A 14,551-nucleotide genomic window follows, 5' to 3' on the forward strand; every position below is an offset into this window, starting at 1 on the left:
AATCTCGAGTGTGCCCTTCAGGTTTTGTGACTGGGATGCCGAGGATCACAAAACAAGGTGTGAAGTAACCATGCAAATATACTTGGTACCCTTAATATTTACCCCTCAATCGATGTGCCGGTTAACCACACACGCTCCACCGATATTATGATAAACATTAAGTTACCCTTTGCCTACCTTGTTAAATCCAGGTTAGTGTGCCGGTTACCCACACACGCTCCACTAACGACTTAAGCAAAGTGCAAAGTGTAATTTCATGGATTAGCACCTTATTCACATTTTCCTAAGTAACTAAGATTGGGAATTTATAAGTGTTTAGTTACTTAGTATTTATCATTAATACTTTTAATGAAGGGAGAATTATAGTCCTTGTCGTACCCGTTCGGCTAACGACCCTCCACCAATCAAGGAAGCGGTGGGTGAGAGTGGACACCCATTAAACTGCCATTTTATAGGCAGTAACCTTATACCCCCCTTATAGACCGACTTCGTGAATGAGGCCTACTAATGGTAAGACGACTTGCTCTTATACATATATATACATTATTAGCTTATAATATTATAAAGTATAAGGGTTGAATTTTAACTTTTAAAATCCTAAGGGCTTAATTTGGAATTAAAGTATTCATGAAAGAAAACTTTTCAAATTCCAAAACTTGAGGGCAAGTTTTGAACTATTCAAAAACTTTTCAATTCCATAACTTATGTGTTTAAAGTAGTTTTAATTCAAAAAACTCTTCAAGTTCCATAATTTGAGGACAAGTTATGGAAGACTTTATACTATTAAAAGAATATGACTTTTCTTTATTCATAACCTATGGAAATATTTATGAGTTTTATGAATCTTAAATGTGACTTTTCATATAACTTGAGGACAAGTTACAAAAACACATTTTAGAATCAACTCTTAGATTAATTTGGACTGAAAACCACAATTTCACATAACATTCCTATTAATCTAAGCAACTCATAAGAACAAGATACTTCAATCAAACTTTTTCATGTAATTAGCCTATACATTAAACTAATACAAAACATGAATCCAATGATAATTATCTTTGAAATTGGATTAGAATGAACATTACCACATCAAAAACAGGTTTATATGTTCAAAAATAGCTTAGGGTAATGATTCTAGTCCAATTCCAGCCTTAAAAGTCGAAAATATGCTGTCAGGGGGTCCTACTCGTTGAGTGTATGAACCTACTCGACGAGTAGGATGAGTTTCCTCATGGACTCGGCGAGTCCATCAGTGGACTCGGCGAGTCCAGTGCCCAGACAGCCCGAAAATCGATTTTTCCAGCATTTTTCAGCACTTTGCATCAAGTATAATTGAAAACAAGCCTAGGCTCTGATACCACTGTTGGGTTTTGAGCATTCTAACACTCCTAAGTGTACATGCAACCCTATATACCTTGGATCTATGTTTTCTCTATTATACATGCAAATATGAATATTCCAAGGTATTACCCTATCTAGCATACATTCTTTGATACTTGGGTAATAAAACAAGTTAGAAGACATACCTTTTTATGTAGCTTGATTCCTTGATGATTAAGAGCCGAGTGCCCCAAGTGTGACACCTCAAATGGTTCACACAACACCATGAACATTTGGAATAACTAAGGAATAAAGGATACTTGGTTTACATCTCATAAAATCGGTTATGCCCTCACTACTATGAACTAGTCATCTTCTTGGCCACCATTTTATACATCATTGGACTCTTTATATAGTGTGGAGGATTAGGGTTAAACCCTAATACCCATGACCTTTCATTTCCATAGGATCCATGGGTTAAAGCTCCATGGACTATCCATGAAAGCTTAGCCCAACCTAAATGAACTTGGCCCACTACACATATATATCTAAGAGTCCATATTTAATTAGTTCCTTTTGATCACTTAATTAATTATAAATTAATCCTTGATCAATACTAATTAAATAATATGATTATATATTAATATATTAGAACTTATAATATATTAATATAAATCACTAGTATCCTTATTTTTCCTCATCTTGTCTATCCAATTGTCCCGATGCCATGCAACCCAAATGGACCATGCCAAGTCGGGTCAAGTACATACCAAATATAGTTATGGACTTAGACACTAATCCAACAATACTTTCTTGAGCTGCTACGACCACTGCTTTGTACTCCACTTCTATGGTTGACAATGATACATTTGGTTGTCTTTTACTACACCATGATATTGGCCCCGACCCGAGCTTGAACACATACCCAGTGGTTGATCTTCGGGTATCATGGTCTACTGCATAGTCAACATCACAATATCCAACCAACTTGCAGTCTTCTCGTGTTTTATACAAGAGACCATAGTCAATTGTACCTTTGACACATCTCAAGATACGTCGGGCAACATCCAAATGAGGTTTCTTCGGACTTTGCATGTATCGACTCATAACTCCAACTGCATAAGCAATGTCAGGCCGCGATTAAGTTAGGTAGATAAGACTACCTACTAGTTGTTGATACATCGTTCCATCGTCCAACTCTTTTGCTTCATGAGCACATATCTTGGCATTTGGCTCTATTGGTGTTGATACTGGCTTACACTCCAACATGCCAAAATTTTGAAGTATATCACTTGTATACTTTTGTTGGCAGAGGAACAAGCCTTCCATTGTACGATCAACTTCTATCCCCAAGAAGTGTTTAAGCTCCCCCAGCTCTTTCATTGGGAATCGTACTAATAGATTTTCTCTTGTTTGATGGATTTCTCTTTTGTCATCCTCGGTGATGATCAAGTCATCCACATAAACCAACACAATTGCCAACTTCCCTTTTTTTTTTTACGAATAGGCTTGAGTCTGCATGTGCAACTGAATAACCACTTCGGGTAAAAAATTCAACAATCTTACCATACCAGGCTCTTGGTGCCTGCTTCAATCCGTAAAGAGCTTTTCTCAGCTTGCACACATGTTTGGGATTAACTGCATCCTCAAATCCCTTTGGTTGGTTCATGTAGATCTCCCGGTCTAATTCTCCATGCAAGAAAGCATTCTTCACATCCATCTGCCATAATTTCCAGTCTTTACTAGCTGCAAGAGCTAGCAGTACCCGTACAGTTGTTATCTTCGCCACTGGACTAAATGTTTCATCATTGTCCAGTCCATATTGTTGTGAGAACCCTCGAGCCACCAAACGAGTCGTGTATCTTTCAATTGATCCATTTGATCGTCGCTTTAATTTATAAACCCACTTGCAGGAAATAGGTTTTATATCTCTTGGTCTTGGTACCATTTCCCACGTTTGATTCTGCTTTAAGGCTGTAACTTCTTCTTCCATTGCCTTCTGTCAAGATTTATTCCTAATTGCTTCTTCATATGTCTCCGGCTCTTTAACTCCGTCTTCTAAAATGGTCGCATTAGCATATTTGGGATTATTCTTTCAGATTCTTTCCGTCCTTCGAAGCTGTGGAGGTGACGTTTCCCTTTCATCAGCGTTACTTGTTTGAGTTACTTCTTGCTCAGTGACATCAGTGTCACTTGGATCTTCAGGTGTGTCAACACTTGACCAAATGTGTGCAGTTTGCTCCCCCATCTTTTGTTTTAAAATTTCTTCAATATTTTCCTAGTCTGGTAAGACTTTCTTCTCTGAGGATCACCATGAAGATGCTTCATCGAACACTACGTCTTTTGAAGTGTAGCATCTTCCACTTGTTGGATCACAACATCTCCACCCTTTTCTTTGATTGTCATATCCAACAAATATACACCTGAATGCATTCTTGTCAAACTTGATACGTAAATGACTAGGCACAAATACGTAGCAAACGCATCCAAATACTCGAAAGTAGCTAACAGTAGGTTTCATGTTCCATAGTGTCTCAAATGGTGAGATGAAACCTAACCTTGGTTGGGGAAGTTTATTGATCACATGGGCAGCAGTTCACATTGCTTCAGCCCAAAATCTTCCTGGGACATTCTTCGCGTGTAGCATGCTTCGACAAATTTCTTCAAGATGTCAATTCTTTCTCTCATCTACACCATTTTGTTGAGGTGTGTTGGCACATGTGAATTGATGACGTATACCATATTCTTGCAGATAGCGATTGAATTCTTCCGAGGTGTATTCTCCTCCATTGTCTGAGCGTAGACACCGAACCTTCTTTCTCACTTCTCCTTCGACCGTTGTCTTGAATTCTAGAAACTTTGAGAAAGTTTCAGATTTTTCTTTCATGAAGAAAACCCACACATATCTCGAATAATCATCAATTAACGTCACCATGTACCGTATCCCGCTAACTTATGTCTGCTTGATTGGACCGAACACATCCCAGTGAATTAACTCTAATGGTTTCTTTGCTCTAAAATTTGACTCCTTGTATGGTAATTGATGAGCTTTACCATACTAGCATCCAGCACAAACGACATCCGTTTTGACTTCAAGTTGAGGTAAGCCTTTAAGCATGGATTTCTCCATTATTACTTTTAACTTGTGATAACCAACATGTCCCAACCGTGCACGCCATAGATCTGCTGTCTCGTTCTTTCGAGTCTTGTCTACATAGGCAGACCCTGCGGAGAGCACATAGACGGACTCCACTCTCCGTCCTTCCATTATTGGCTTTTTTGAGATTTTAAGATCTCGATATACCTTCACATCTTGTGGGACAAACAAGACGTAGTTTCCTGATGATGTTAGTTGCGATACCGACAACAAGTTCTTCTTCATACCCGACACATGATAAACATTATGGAGTGAGACCATGTCAGATTTATTACCAGGAGTGATCGTTGTATTGCCAATCTGAGCAATTGGAAGTCGTGCATTGTTGGCTGTAAGTACCATGCGACTCCCTTTGTACTCCTTCACGTCTTGTAGTTTGTTCTGATCGCCAGTCATATGAGTGGAGCATCCTGAATCAATGATCCAGTCATTCTCATAGTTGATACGCTCTCCCATCATTGCCATGAGTGCCAACTCGTTTTCTTCTATGGCACATAATGCCTCAGCATCCCATTCATCCTCTATTTCCTTTCTGGAAGTTACGACATTGCTTTCCATATACTTTTTCTTTGACCAACAATCCTTGGACATGTGGCCCCACTTTCCACAATTGTTGCAGTTACCTTCGAACCTCCTCCCCCGATAATTCTTATTGTCGGTCTTTTGAGATCTCCATGGTTGTGAGGTTCCTTGCTGACTCTTCCCTTTGTCAGCATTTTTGTATCCTTCTTTAGAAGGTGGCTTGAAATTCCTCCGACTTTTACTTGTGTAGAGTGCTTCCTCTTCACTCTTCAGCGTGATGCATCCCATTTGCTTAGCCATAGCTTCTTGGCTGGCCAGCAAATTCTCAAACTCTACAAGTGATGGTTGAACGGGCCATCCTTGTACAACAGTAACGAAGCTTCTATATTCCGGCCTCAGTCCATGGATGATGATCCTCTTCATTCAAGCTTCTGTAATGACGGATTGCGGATCTAGTTCAGTAATCTCCCGACATATCGACTTGACCTTGTGGAAATATTGAGCAATCGTCATGTCACGTTGTGAGATTGATAATAGCTCGTTCTCCAAAAGTTGTAGTCTCGTATCATTCTTCTTTTAGAAAAGCGTCACAAACGTGTCCCAAGCTTCTTTCGGTGTGTTCTCGTCCCGAATATGCTCCAACATCTCTTCTTCGATTGTGGTCTTCAAGGCAAACATTGCTTTGCCTGCTTTGATTTTCCATTTGCGCAAAGCGCCATTAACATCTTCCTCTGGTGGCGTAGTTTCGCTTCCGCCAACGACCTCCCATAGATTTTGTCTTTGTAAGTATGACTCCATACATGTGTCCCACATTTTTGTAGTTGTTGTTGTTGAGTTTCTTGATTCCTCCGACAACTTGGAGATCACCCATCATGTTGGCAGTACCTCGGTAATACCAAATTAGCTAGTTTCGACACCAAACTTGCAGAGTCACAGACTACTCACGATACAAAGAGAATCACTCGTTCTCACTATCAAGAAACCTTGCTCTGATACCAGATTGTTGAACACGACTCTTTATATGGGAAACAACAAGACTTTTATTAAGACACTTAAGAAGAACTTACACTTTGAGAGACTACTACACACTTTGTTTTCTTTGAGGCGTTTCTTGGATGATTTGGAACAAATGAGCTCCACACCTATTTATAGGCCTCTGAGGAAGGTTCTAGATACTAGTATATACTAACTATTTACTAGATAACTCTAGAACTATCTAACATACTCTATAAGCTTCCATATGTTTCTAGAATGTTCTACCACGTTCTGGAGAAGTCTAGGTTGCTCAAGTGTCTACTAGAATGATCCATAACCTTCCAGGGTCTTCCATGTCATTCTAGAGTATTCTAGACTCTTCCGATATATTCTGGAGTCTTCCATAGTCTTCCATAATGTTCTAGAATCTTCTAGAGCATTCTAGAACAAGCTAAAGTCTTCTGGATAATATTTGTTCTATTGGGCTAGTGATGATCTTTAACACCTGGTTCTGTCACTGCTTGGAACCTTTGTTGCAATGGGAGTGGATTTATATGGGTGAGAGTGAAAATAACTACAAGTTGTCAAATATGTATATGATTGTTATTTTGTGAAAATGACATTATAGCTCGTCGAAATTTCAACTTTTGGTTTAAATGGTCCCTAAGTTTTTTTTTTGGGTGACATAAGGTGAGTTATGACGGCAGAATTTCGTATATACCCTTAGTAAACGTCTAAATATCGTATTTGTCCGACCTAAACTTTAAATATCATATTTGCCCTTCTTAATGTTTTAAAATATCGGATTTGCCCAAATCTATTTTTTAAATAGTTTTTACTATTATTTAATCCTTTTTTACAATTTAAAATCATTAAAATTGAAAAAAATAACTAAATTGACAATAACATGTGTCTAAGCAATCATCATAACATGTGTGGGCCTCTTTTTTTTTCCTTGTCGCATCTTCTTTGTTGTAATCGGCTATGATTATCAGGAAATTTTCTGGCTTTCTTTGTGAATTGAACATTCAATTCGTTATTACAACTAATGAATAACTTAATTTTTTTTTAGAATGCATGATCATAATATGTGCAATCGGATACAATCAGTAGGTTATTTGTTGGCATTTGAATGTTTCATTAGAACTAATGATAATGTGCTATAATGTGCAATACAAATGGGATTACAATCAACAACAGGTTATATCTATACGAATGGGATTACACCAACATCGATCTTGTTGGCTCCTTCAAATTCCAATGTTTTCATTATTTTCAACCCTTAAAAACACATTCAGCTCACAACTATGTTTTGAACTAACAATCTGTAATCAAAATAGAAAAAAAATCTGTAATGTAAATTGAATTTATTGATATTTGTGTTGTTCTTTGAGGAATTTTTTCGAACAGTTAGTATTCATAAAACTCGACATAACTTTATCTATGCCGCCAACTTAGATTCATCATAAAGGTAAGAAGCAGATAACTTATCAACTTAGCATTAGTTCTAATCTCGCATCCACAAATCATAAATAACAACAATCTTTGACATTTGAACCAAAGAATAGCAAGCAAAAATTACATCTCACAATGTTGGTGTAAGCTATGTTGTATGCGTATTGCATATTAGTTCACAAACAAAACCATAAAATTGATATTTTTAGCCAATTGCACAAGAAATATGGCGAAAAGACAAAACAAAAAGACGCAAGAGGTTAAGAAGATGATTGTGTTAAGAATTCATCACAACAGGTAAAGCATAAGGTCAATTTGGTCTTCTGTTCGTCGTATAATCTTCATCCGATAACAACATTAGAGCAAAATCGAAGTTGAGAAAGGGCAAGAAGAAAGACGATGAAATTACAATTATCTGCAGTTTATACTCGATTGGAAGATGGAAACTGGCGATATGGCAAGAAGGAGGATGGAAAGGTTAACATTGATGATGATGGTGAGGAAGACTTCGAGAGATACCTGATCTTATGAGTTCCTGTCATTTTAGAAGGCAAGGGTAATATCGTCCATCTAGCTTTTATTTTAGTTTTAATGGTTTCAGAATATAAAAAAAGAATTATTAAATGTTAAAAACCATTAAAAATATATATTTGGGCAAATCTGATATTTTAAACGTTTAGGAATGGCAAATATGATATTTATAGTTTAGGTCGGGCAAATATGATATTTAGACATTTACTAAGGGCATATACGAAATTCCTACTCTTTTACTTATTTTCACCTTTTCACCTCTAACAACCGGTACCCATGACCGTATGTAAATTTTCAGCAAAAGTCTGTAGTGACATGACATTAACCGATTACATGTATATTTTCACCGGTTGGTATCCTGGTAAAAAAGTAGGGGTAAACATATTAACCAGAAAACCGAACGAAAATCAAATTAACCTAAATAACCGCACTATTTCTAAAAAAGGTGATGCGGTTTTTATTTTTGATTAACCAAATATATATGGTTTGGTTATGGTTTTCATTCAAAACCGAACCACTAAAATCAGACAGAACCAATAATATTAATAAATGTTTTTAATATAATATAATAACTATATTTGAAATTGAAAATTTAAAGGGTAATTATTTGGCTAAGTGCCCTCTCCGATAGGCTAAGTGGGATTCAGGGACTGATGCGCCCAAGCAATTGAATCACATGTGCTATAGCTTAGAATCAAATTTGAGCTTAATGATCTTGATTCGCCTAGCTGTTCTATGCTATACTGCTGCGCCCTACAACTTGATCTTTGATTGTCAGCAAAGGTTGAAGATGATGCACCAGATGACCGTAGACTAGAGCGACTGTCAGGTGAAGAGACACCTACTAGACGCTCGACAAAATGCCATATCATATGTGAAGTTGTAAATGCGCTCACATGGAGAAACATGTGCTTGATCAGGATATTCTACTTGATGCGTCAACGATCATCAACAATTTTAGCCTCAATAATATCTCCTTTTATTGGCAACCAAGTGGGAAATTACATATTTGTTTATTCACTAAAAAAACCTTTTGTACCAATGACAAAGACCAAAATAGTAATTAAAATGCATCGAAATTCAAAATGTAATGTTATTTTTCTTCATAGTTCTTCCGTTTCACCAATACTCTCCCCCATGTCTAACAAATGAAGGGTTTCGACACACTGATAAAAGTAACATAAACTTAAAGCAGCATTGAACTCGCCTACTCTTGATGACACCCCCGTCTTGAGATTATAAACATGGAGCCTATGAGAATAAGTATTTAGCAACAAATCACCATTGTTGGTCGCTTGTGGATGCAATTCCAAAGCTCCTACAACATAAAGTTCATCTGTATTGATTTTAAAAACCACAGACCAAGAATCATCTCTCCATACCCGAATCCAACTTTCTTTAAATTCATCATTATAAGAAATCAAAGCTAAAGAACCTTGGATGGTTGTTAGTCCTGTTGTAATCCAATGCCGATTGGATGTAGGCAATGGAATCATACCAAAAACATGAGTGCTCAAATCAAATGTTAGTATACGACGAATGTATATGTCTTTTGGTTCTGTATGACAAACATATATCACCCAATGCAACACTCCATTGAAAAACAAGGCATCATAACGGACACTAAGAATCTGATTTGCATGATTAGGGGAAGCAATCTCACACCAAGTGCCACTCTTCACAACATAAACAAATGAATGGTTTTTGACATTTGATATCCGGACAATTTTGTAATCATCACTGATTGGATCGAATCCAAACCCAATACCTTGCAACGAAAAGGATTCAGATCTCCGAGGAAATTCAGGCACGTTTAGTTTGCGCCTGATTGAAGGGTTCCATAGAGTAAAACCTTTTTCAGTCAGCAAACAGAAAGTTCCATTACATGAAGCAATAGTGTCCCCAGAAGGGAAAGGGACTGTTGTTGTTATATCAATGTATACACGTTTGGGACACAAATACATTGGCAATTCCTCCTCTCCATGTAATGTATAAAAGACTTTTCGTTCTTCATTTTTGCCATCACTAGTTAGATGTCTGAAGAGGATTTTTTGTGGGGATCGAAAAGTGTGCATGCGTATGAAACTGGGGCTAGAAATACAACTACATAACCATTTTGAGAGTGATCTAAATCGGAGGAGGGATTTAGGGGGTAGTCTTGTGAATACTTCAATAATTAACTCTTCGCATAGATAATCTGACATTGTTTAGTCCTGAATTTTTCAAACAAGATAAAAATCAATTGCAATCAAAATTTTCTTTATTTACATAACATTAGAATTCTTTTCAATATTCATGGTTGTGTAAACTAACATTGACTGTGAACGAAGAATGGGATCAAATGAAAAAAGTAAGTAGGTGTGAACGAAAGCCACTGGACATTTATATGCTTATTTATGTATGTATAGATCAGCCATACAATTCGAATTAGTTGTGTTTGTCATATTTGCAATCAATAAGAAATATTCTATAAATGTTATTCACAAGATTATAATGTTGGTGAATCTGAACATTTTTGTAGCCCGTCTCATAAACTACAAAGCAAAAAAAAAAAAAAAAAAAAAAAAGATGATTGTTAAAAAGTCACTCACCAGAGAAGTCAGAAGAGGAACACTGGATCACGATGAAGAAAAGAAGACGATTGTGGATGTAAGTATGCCCTTCCCGACCTTTATTTATTCTCAAGGCCGTGTAACTTATTTCTGCTTGGGCTGCTAAAATCAACAATGGGCTGGCCCTTATACATATATTGCATTAGGTGAAGTTTGAACATAGCTTCATTACTTCATATATAAGTTATAGAACACAACGACAATCATCCTAAAAAAGCTAAAGCCGTGCACAAGGCTGAGGTCATGTTCACTCACACCTTTATTTACAAACACAAAACCTTGTTCTCTCTCAGGGAAAACTAACTTAGCCATCAGATAAAAGTATACTCCTGGGACCTCCTTCCGGAGTATAGTTGTGAACACATGTTCTCCACATAAAAGTAAACCTCATAAACAAACCTCTCTCCGGAGAACCCAGTTCGTGTCAGTGACTGTCATACTTTTTGAATCTAGAAGCATTTATAAAACACATGTTCACACCATAACCACCAATTTTTTCATTCTAAACTACCAACTATTTTTCTTTCACTTTACCTCAAAAAATGGAAATTCGTCGGTACAACTTCGAGCGGTTTTAAATCTCCAACGGAAAATTCAAGAAAAATATGATGATTATTAATATTTGTTTTATTAATATCAATGTATTTTTATTTTTACATTCATGTAGATTTTAATTTTTGTGTATTTTTTTTGTTTTATTAATGTAATTTTTATTTGTTTTATTAATGAAGTTCTTTTTGGAAATTGTCTTTTTTAAGCGTTGTATTAAAATAAATAAAAAATAAGAAGATATAGATGATGTGGTGTGGTGGGTATTTTCTAAGGTAGTGGTGTTGTAGTGAAACTGAAGTGGCTCACTTTTAGATTCAGGAGTGGCTCACTTTTAGATTCAGGACATGGTTAACCATGTCCTTTAGCCTTACTACCTCACCATCATCGGAGAAAGCATCCAATCATCTTGATTTCCCACCGCATGTCCAAATTTTGAACCAAATCTTGTGAAGAAAATGATGGTCCCAAGATCACTTCTAGGTTCATCTGGTGAGGAAAATGAAGTCCAAATCATTTATATGGGTTATCATGGATTCGATTTTTGGTGTTCATTTGGGTTTGATTTGGTTTCATCATGAACTTGAAGAAACAACCACCCTCTCTTACTATCTCCTTTTCGCGTTATCACTTTCTTATTTTTCATTTTGTTTTCTTCTTTCTTTGTTTTGTTCCCCTAATGTTTTCTCCTCTAGTTTCACACTAATTAGTAGTTAAACACAAAGAGGACCAACAACCGAAAACCAATTTTATTTTCCTTTTTTTTCGTTTCCAATTCCCAAATGTCGGCAATAAAGAACCCCATCCCCCATCGAGCAAATATTTTATTAGAGGTTGGGTCTAAGAATATCAATATTATCTTGGATAATTCAAGGATAGTGATTGCAACACTGTCCAAAATATGTGATTTTGACCCTATAGGTATCTCGAAATCAATTTTGGGATAATCCAAGAATAACAATTGGGAATTCAGGCTATTTCCAAATTCGAAACACAAAAAAGTACTTTGCTATTTTGCATTTTGGTGAGAAAGATAGATGTAAAAGAATCAATTTCGGGTATCAAAGTTGTTAACCATTTTATGGAACATTCATTTTCCTTTTATACAAGGAAGAAGGTGCTTAAAAGTGGTTATACACCAAATTGGCACAAAAATTAGTTGGTTATATGGTGATTATAGGACAAAACTGATATCAAAGTTTTTAATCATTTTCTGGAACATTCATCTTCCTTTTATTCGAAAGACAACGGAACCAACGTTAGGGGCTCTGCCCCTTGGACCCTTCTAGGGGTGCTGCACCTAGACCCCACCAGAGGGGTTGCCCCTTGGAACCCTATACCGAGGGGTGTTGCCCTCGGAGCCCCATATTTAGCACTCTGAGTGTGTACCCTTTACCTCCACTCTCGGATAGTAAACTAAAATTAGTTTGTCTCGATAGTAGTTATAATTACACTAACATATGTTGATAACAGTAAATCACAAACATTTTTTAAGTTAGGCTCGTATCATTGAGGTACTCATCTGGATGTTATTGCTTGGTAAACATAATTGTCTCTCATCTTTCTCCTTGTAGTCGACTATGTGCTTTTCATTGGGTGACCTTAGATGTAGATTCTCATTATCTCCCTCATGAATTTAATTTGAACACAAGATTTGGGTTTTAAAGAAAATGATTAGAACGAGGAAGAGGGGAGTTAGATCATCTCCAACCCAACTCTATTTTCACTCTATTTTTGGAGTGAAAAATAGTGCTAGTAGTGACTGATCTCCAACCTGCTCTATTTTAAAATGTAACATGCCAAATATCAAGGTAAAATTTTCTATTTTTGAAACCAATCCAAAAGCATAAATATTTACAAAACATAGTTTCCAAAAGTCATAAACAAGATTCATAGTATCCTAAAATCATAATCTCATAAAAATCCAGGAAGATGTGCACGATCAATGCTTCACCTTGCCTTTGTCCTCTGAAGTACCTGAAACCATAAATTCAAACTGTAAGCTAAAGTTTATTGAATTCCCCCAAAGTACCACACACAACCAAACAGATAACACCATGCATACATGAGCTTTCAGCATGACCGGACCGCCTTGCACGACCTACAACCTATCTGGACCCCTCTTCGGGCCTTCGGCCTGACTGGACCGGCTCGCAGGGCCTACAACGTAGCTGGACTGTGCGTGTGTAACACCCTGTTCTGGGTAATTCTGTGATTCAGGGTTGTGGATCGGAAGTGTTCGGTTTTGATATGAAATAAAAGTTTGTTTTTCACAAAAACCGGCAACAAAAGACTTTAAAAATAACAAGTTTATTTTTAGTTCATAACAAAACCAAACCATCATGGATCCATTTATAGAGGTTAGAATGAAATAAAACCAACCATAGGATGTTTTAGAGATAATCTTTGAACCCACTTGGTTTTGGGGTGTTGATGAAGATAACGAAAGATCAAAGTGTATGATCTTCTCTACAAGTATCCACCATCAAGAGTAAGACAATTGGAATGCTACTTCCTTCTTGTGTTCTTGAGTGTCTTAAACCTTTAAGTGCTTAACTAAAATAAGCACTAAAGGAGACAACTCAAGAGGGCTTCTAATCACCAAAATAACATCAAAAGAGAGAGAGAGAGAGAGAGAGAGAGAGAGAGAGAGGAAGAAGAGAAGAAGAACCCACGGTTCTAGAGAGAAAAGAGAGGAAGAAGAAGTGCTTCACTCTTGCAAAAATGCAAGCCTCATGCATCTCTTATATAGCCCATGAAAAGTAAGGCCTAACCTGTAACACCTGGTTTGAATTAGAAAGGATTTATGCATGGACTCGGCGAGTTGGGAGGTCAACTCGTCGAGTAGGGTCGTGAGATCAGGAAACGCGGAACGGGACCGAATCGGCGAGTTGAAGGTCGACTCGGCGAGTTGAAGGTCGACTCGGCGAGTCCGAGCTGTTTAAAGAAAACCCTAAATTTTGGGTTTGCCCCCTTTATAAACGTCATTACCCGCTCCAGTATACCATAGAAGAACGTTTACGGCCGCACACCCTCTTGTGAGTGAATTAAGATCAATTGGGAGCTTATCCTTGAGATTTTGGGGAGGATTCCAAGCTTGAAGAAGAAGTATCAAGGGGAAAACACTAGATCTAGCATCTAGTTCGTCTTGGGCATTGATTTGAGGTATGAATCTGTTACCTTAAGCATAAATTCTATTTGAGAGTTGTGACATCTTCATTAGGAGAGTATGGATCTGAAGTTTGAAACCTTAAATCCTACTGGAAAGAACCGATTACGTGAGAACTCGTCGAGTCCCTCTGGTGACTCGGAGAGTCGAGAGGGTTCACTGCCAAGGGTTTACGACCAAGGGTTTACGGCCAAGGGTTCACGGTCAGGGGTGTACGGTTGGTGGTTTACGGCCGTGAACATCAAGGAACTTGATGAGTCC

At 37.2% G+C, this 14,551-nt stretch overlaps 1 protein-coding gene across 1 annotated transcript; it reads right to left on the reverse strand.

The window, feature by feature from the left end:
• Window positions 1-9,063: 9,063 nt before the first annotated feature.
• LOC145127302 (putative F-box protein At3g16210) lies at window positions 9,064-10,164 on the reverse strand. The gene has a single exon (XM_079062520.1). The coding sequence runs from the start codon at window positions 10,162-10,164 to the stop codon at window positions 9,064-9,066; it is 1,101 nt and encodes a 366-aa protein (XP_078918646.1).
• Between the last annotated feature and the right edge of the window lie 4,387 nt (window positions 10,165-14,551).

The sequence above is a fragment of the Lactuca virosa genome, chromosome 7 (genome assembly GCF_052849685.1).
Source record: "Lactuca virosa cultivar CGN04683 chromosome 7, Lactuca_virosa_CGN04683_v6, whole genome shotgun sequence".
Classification (NCBI taxonomy): Eukaryota; Viridiplantae; Streptophyta; class Magnoliopsida; order Asterales; family Asteraceae; genus Lactuca; species Lactuca virosa.

Coding starts and splice junctions, on each gene's coding strand:
- LOC145127302 (XM_079062520.1), bottom strand. CDS start 10,164: ATGTCAGATTATCTATGCGAAGAGTTAATTATTGAAGTATTCACAAGA.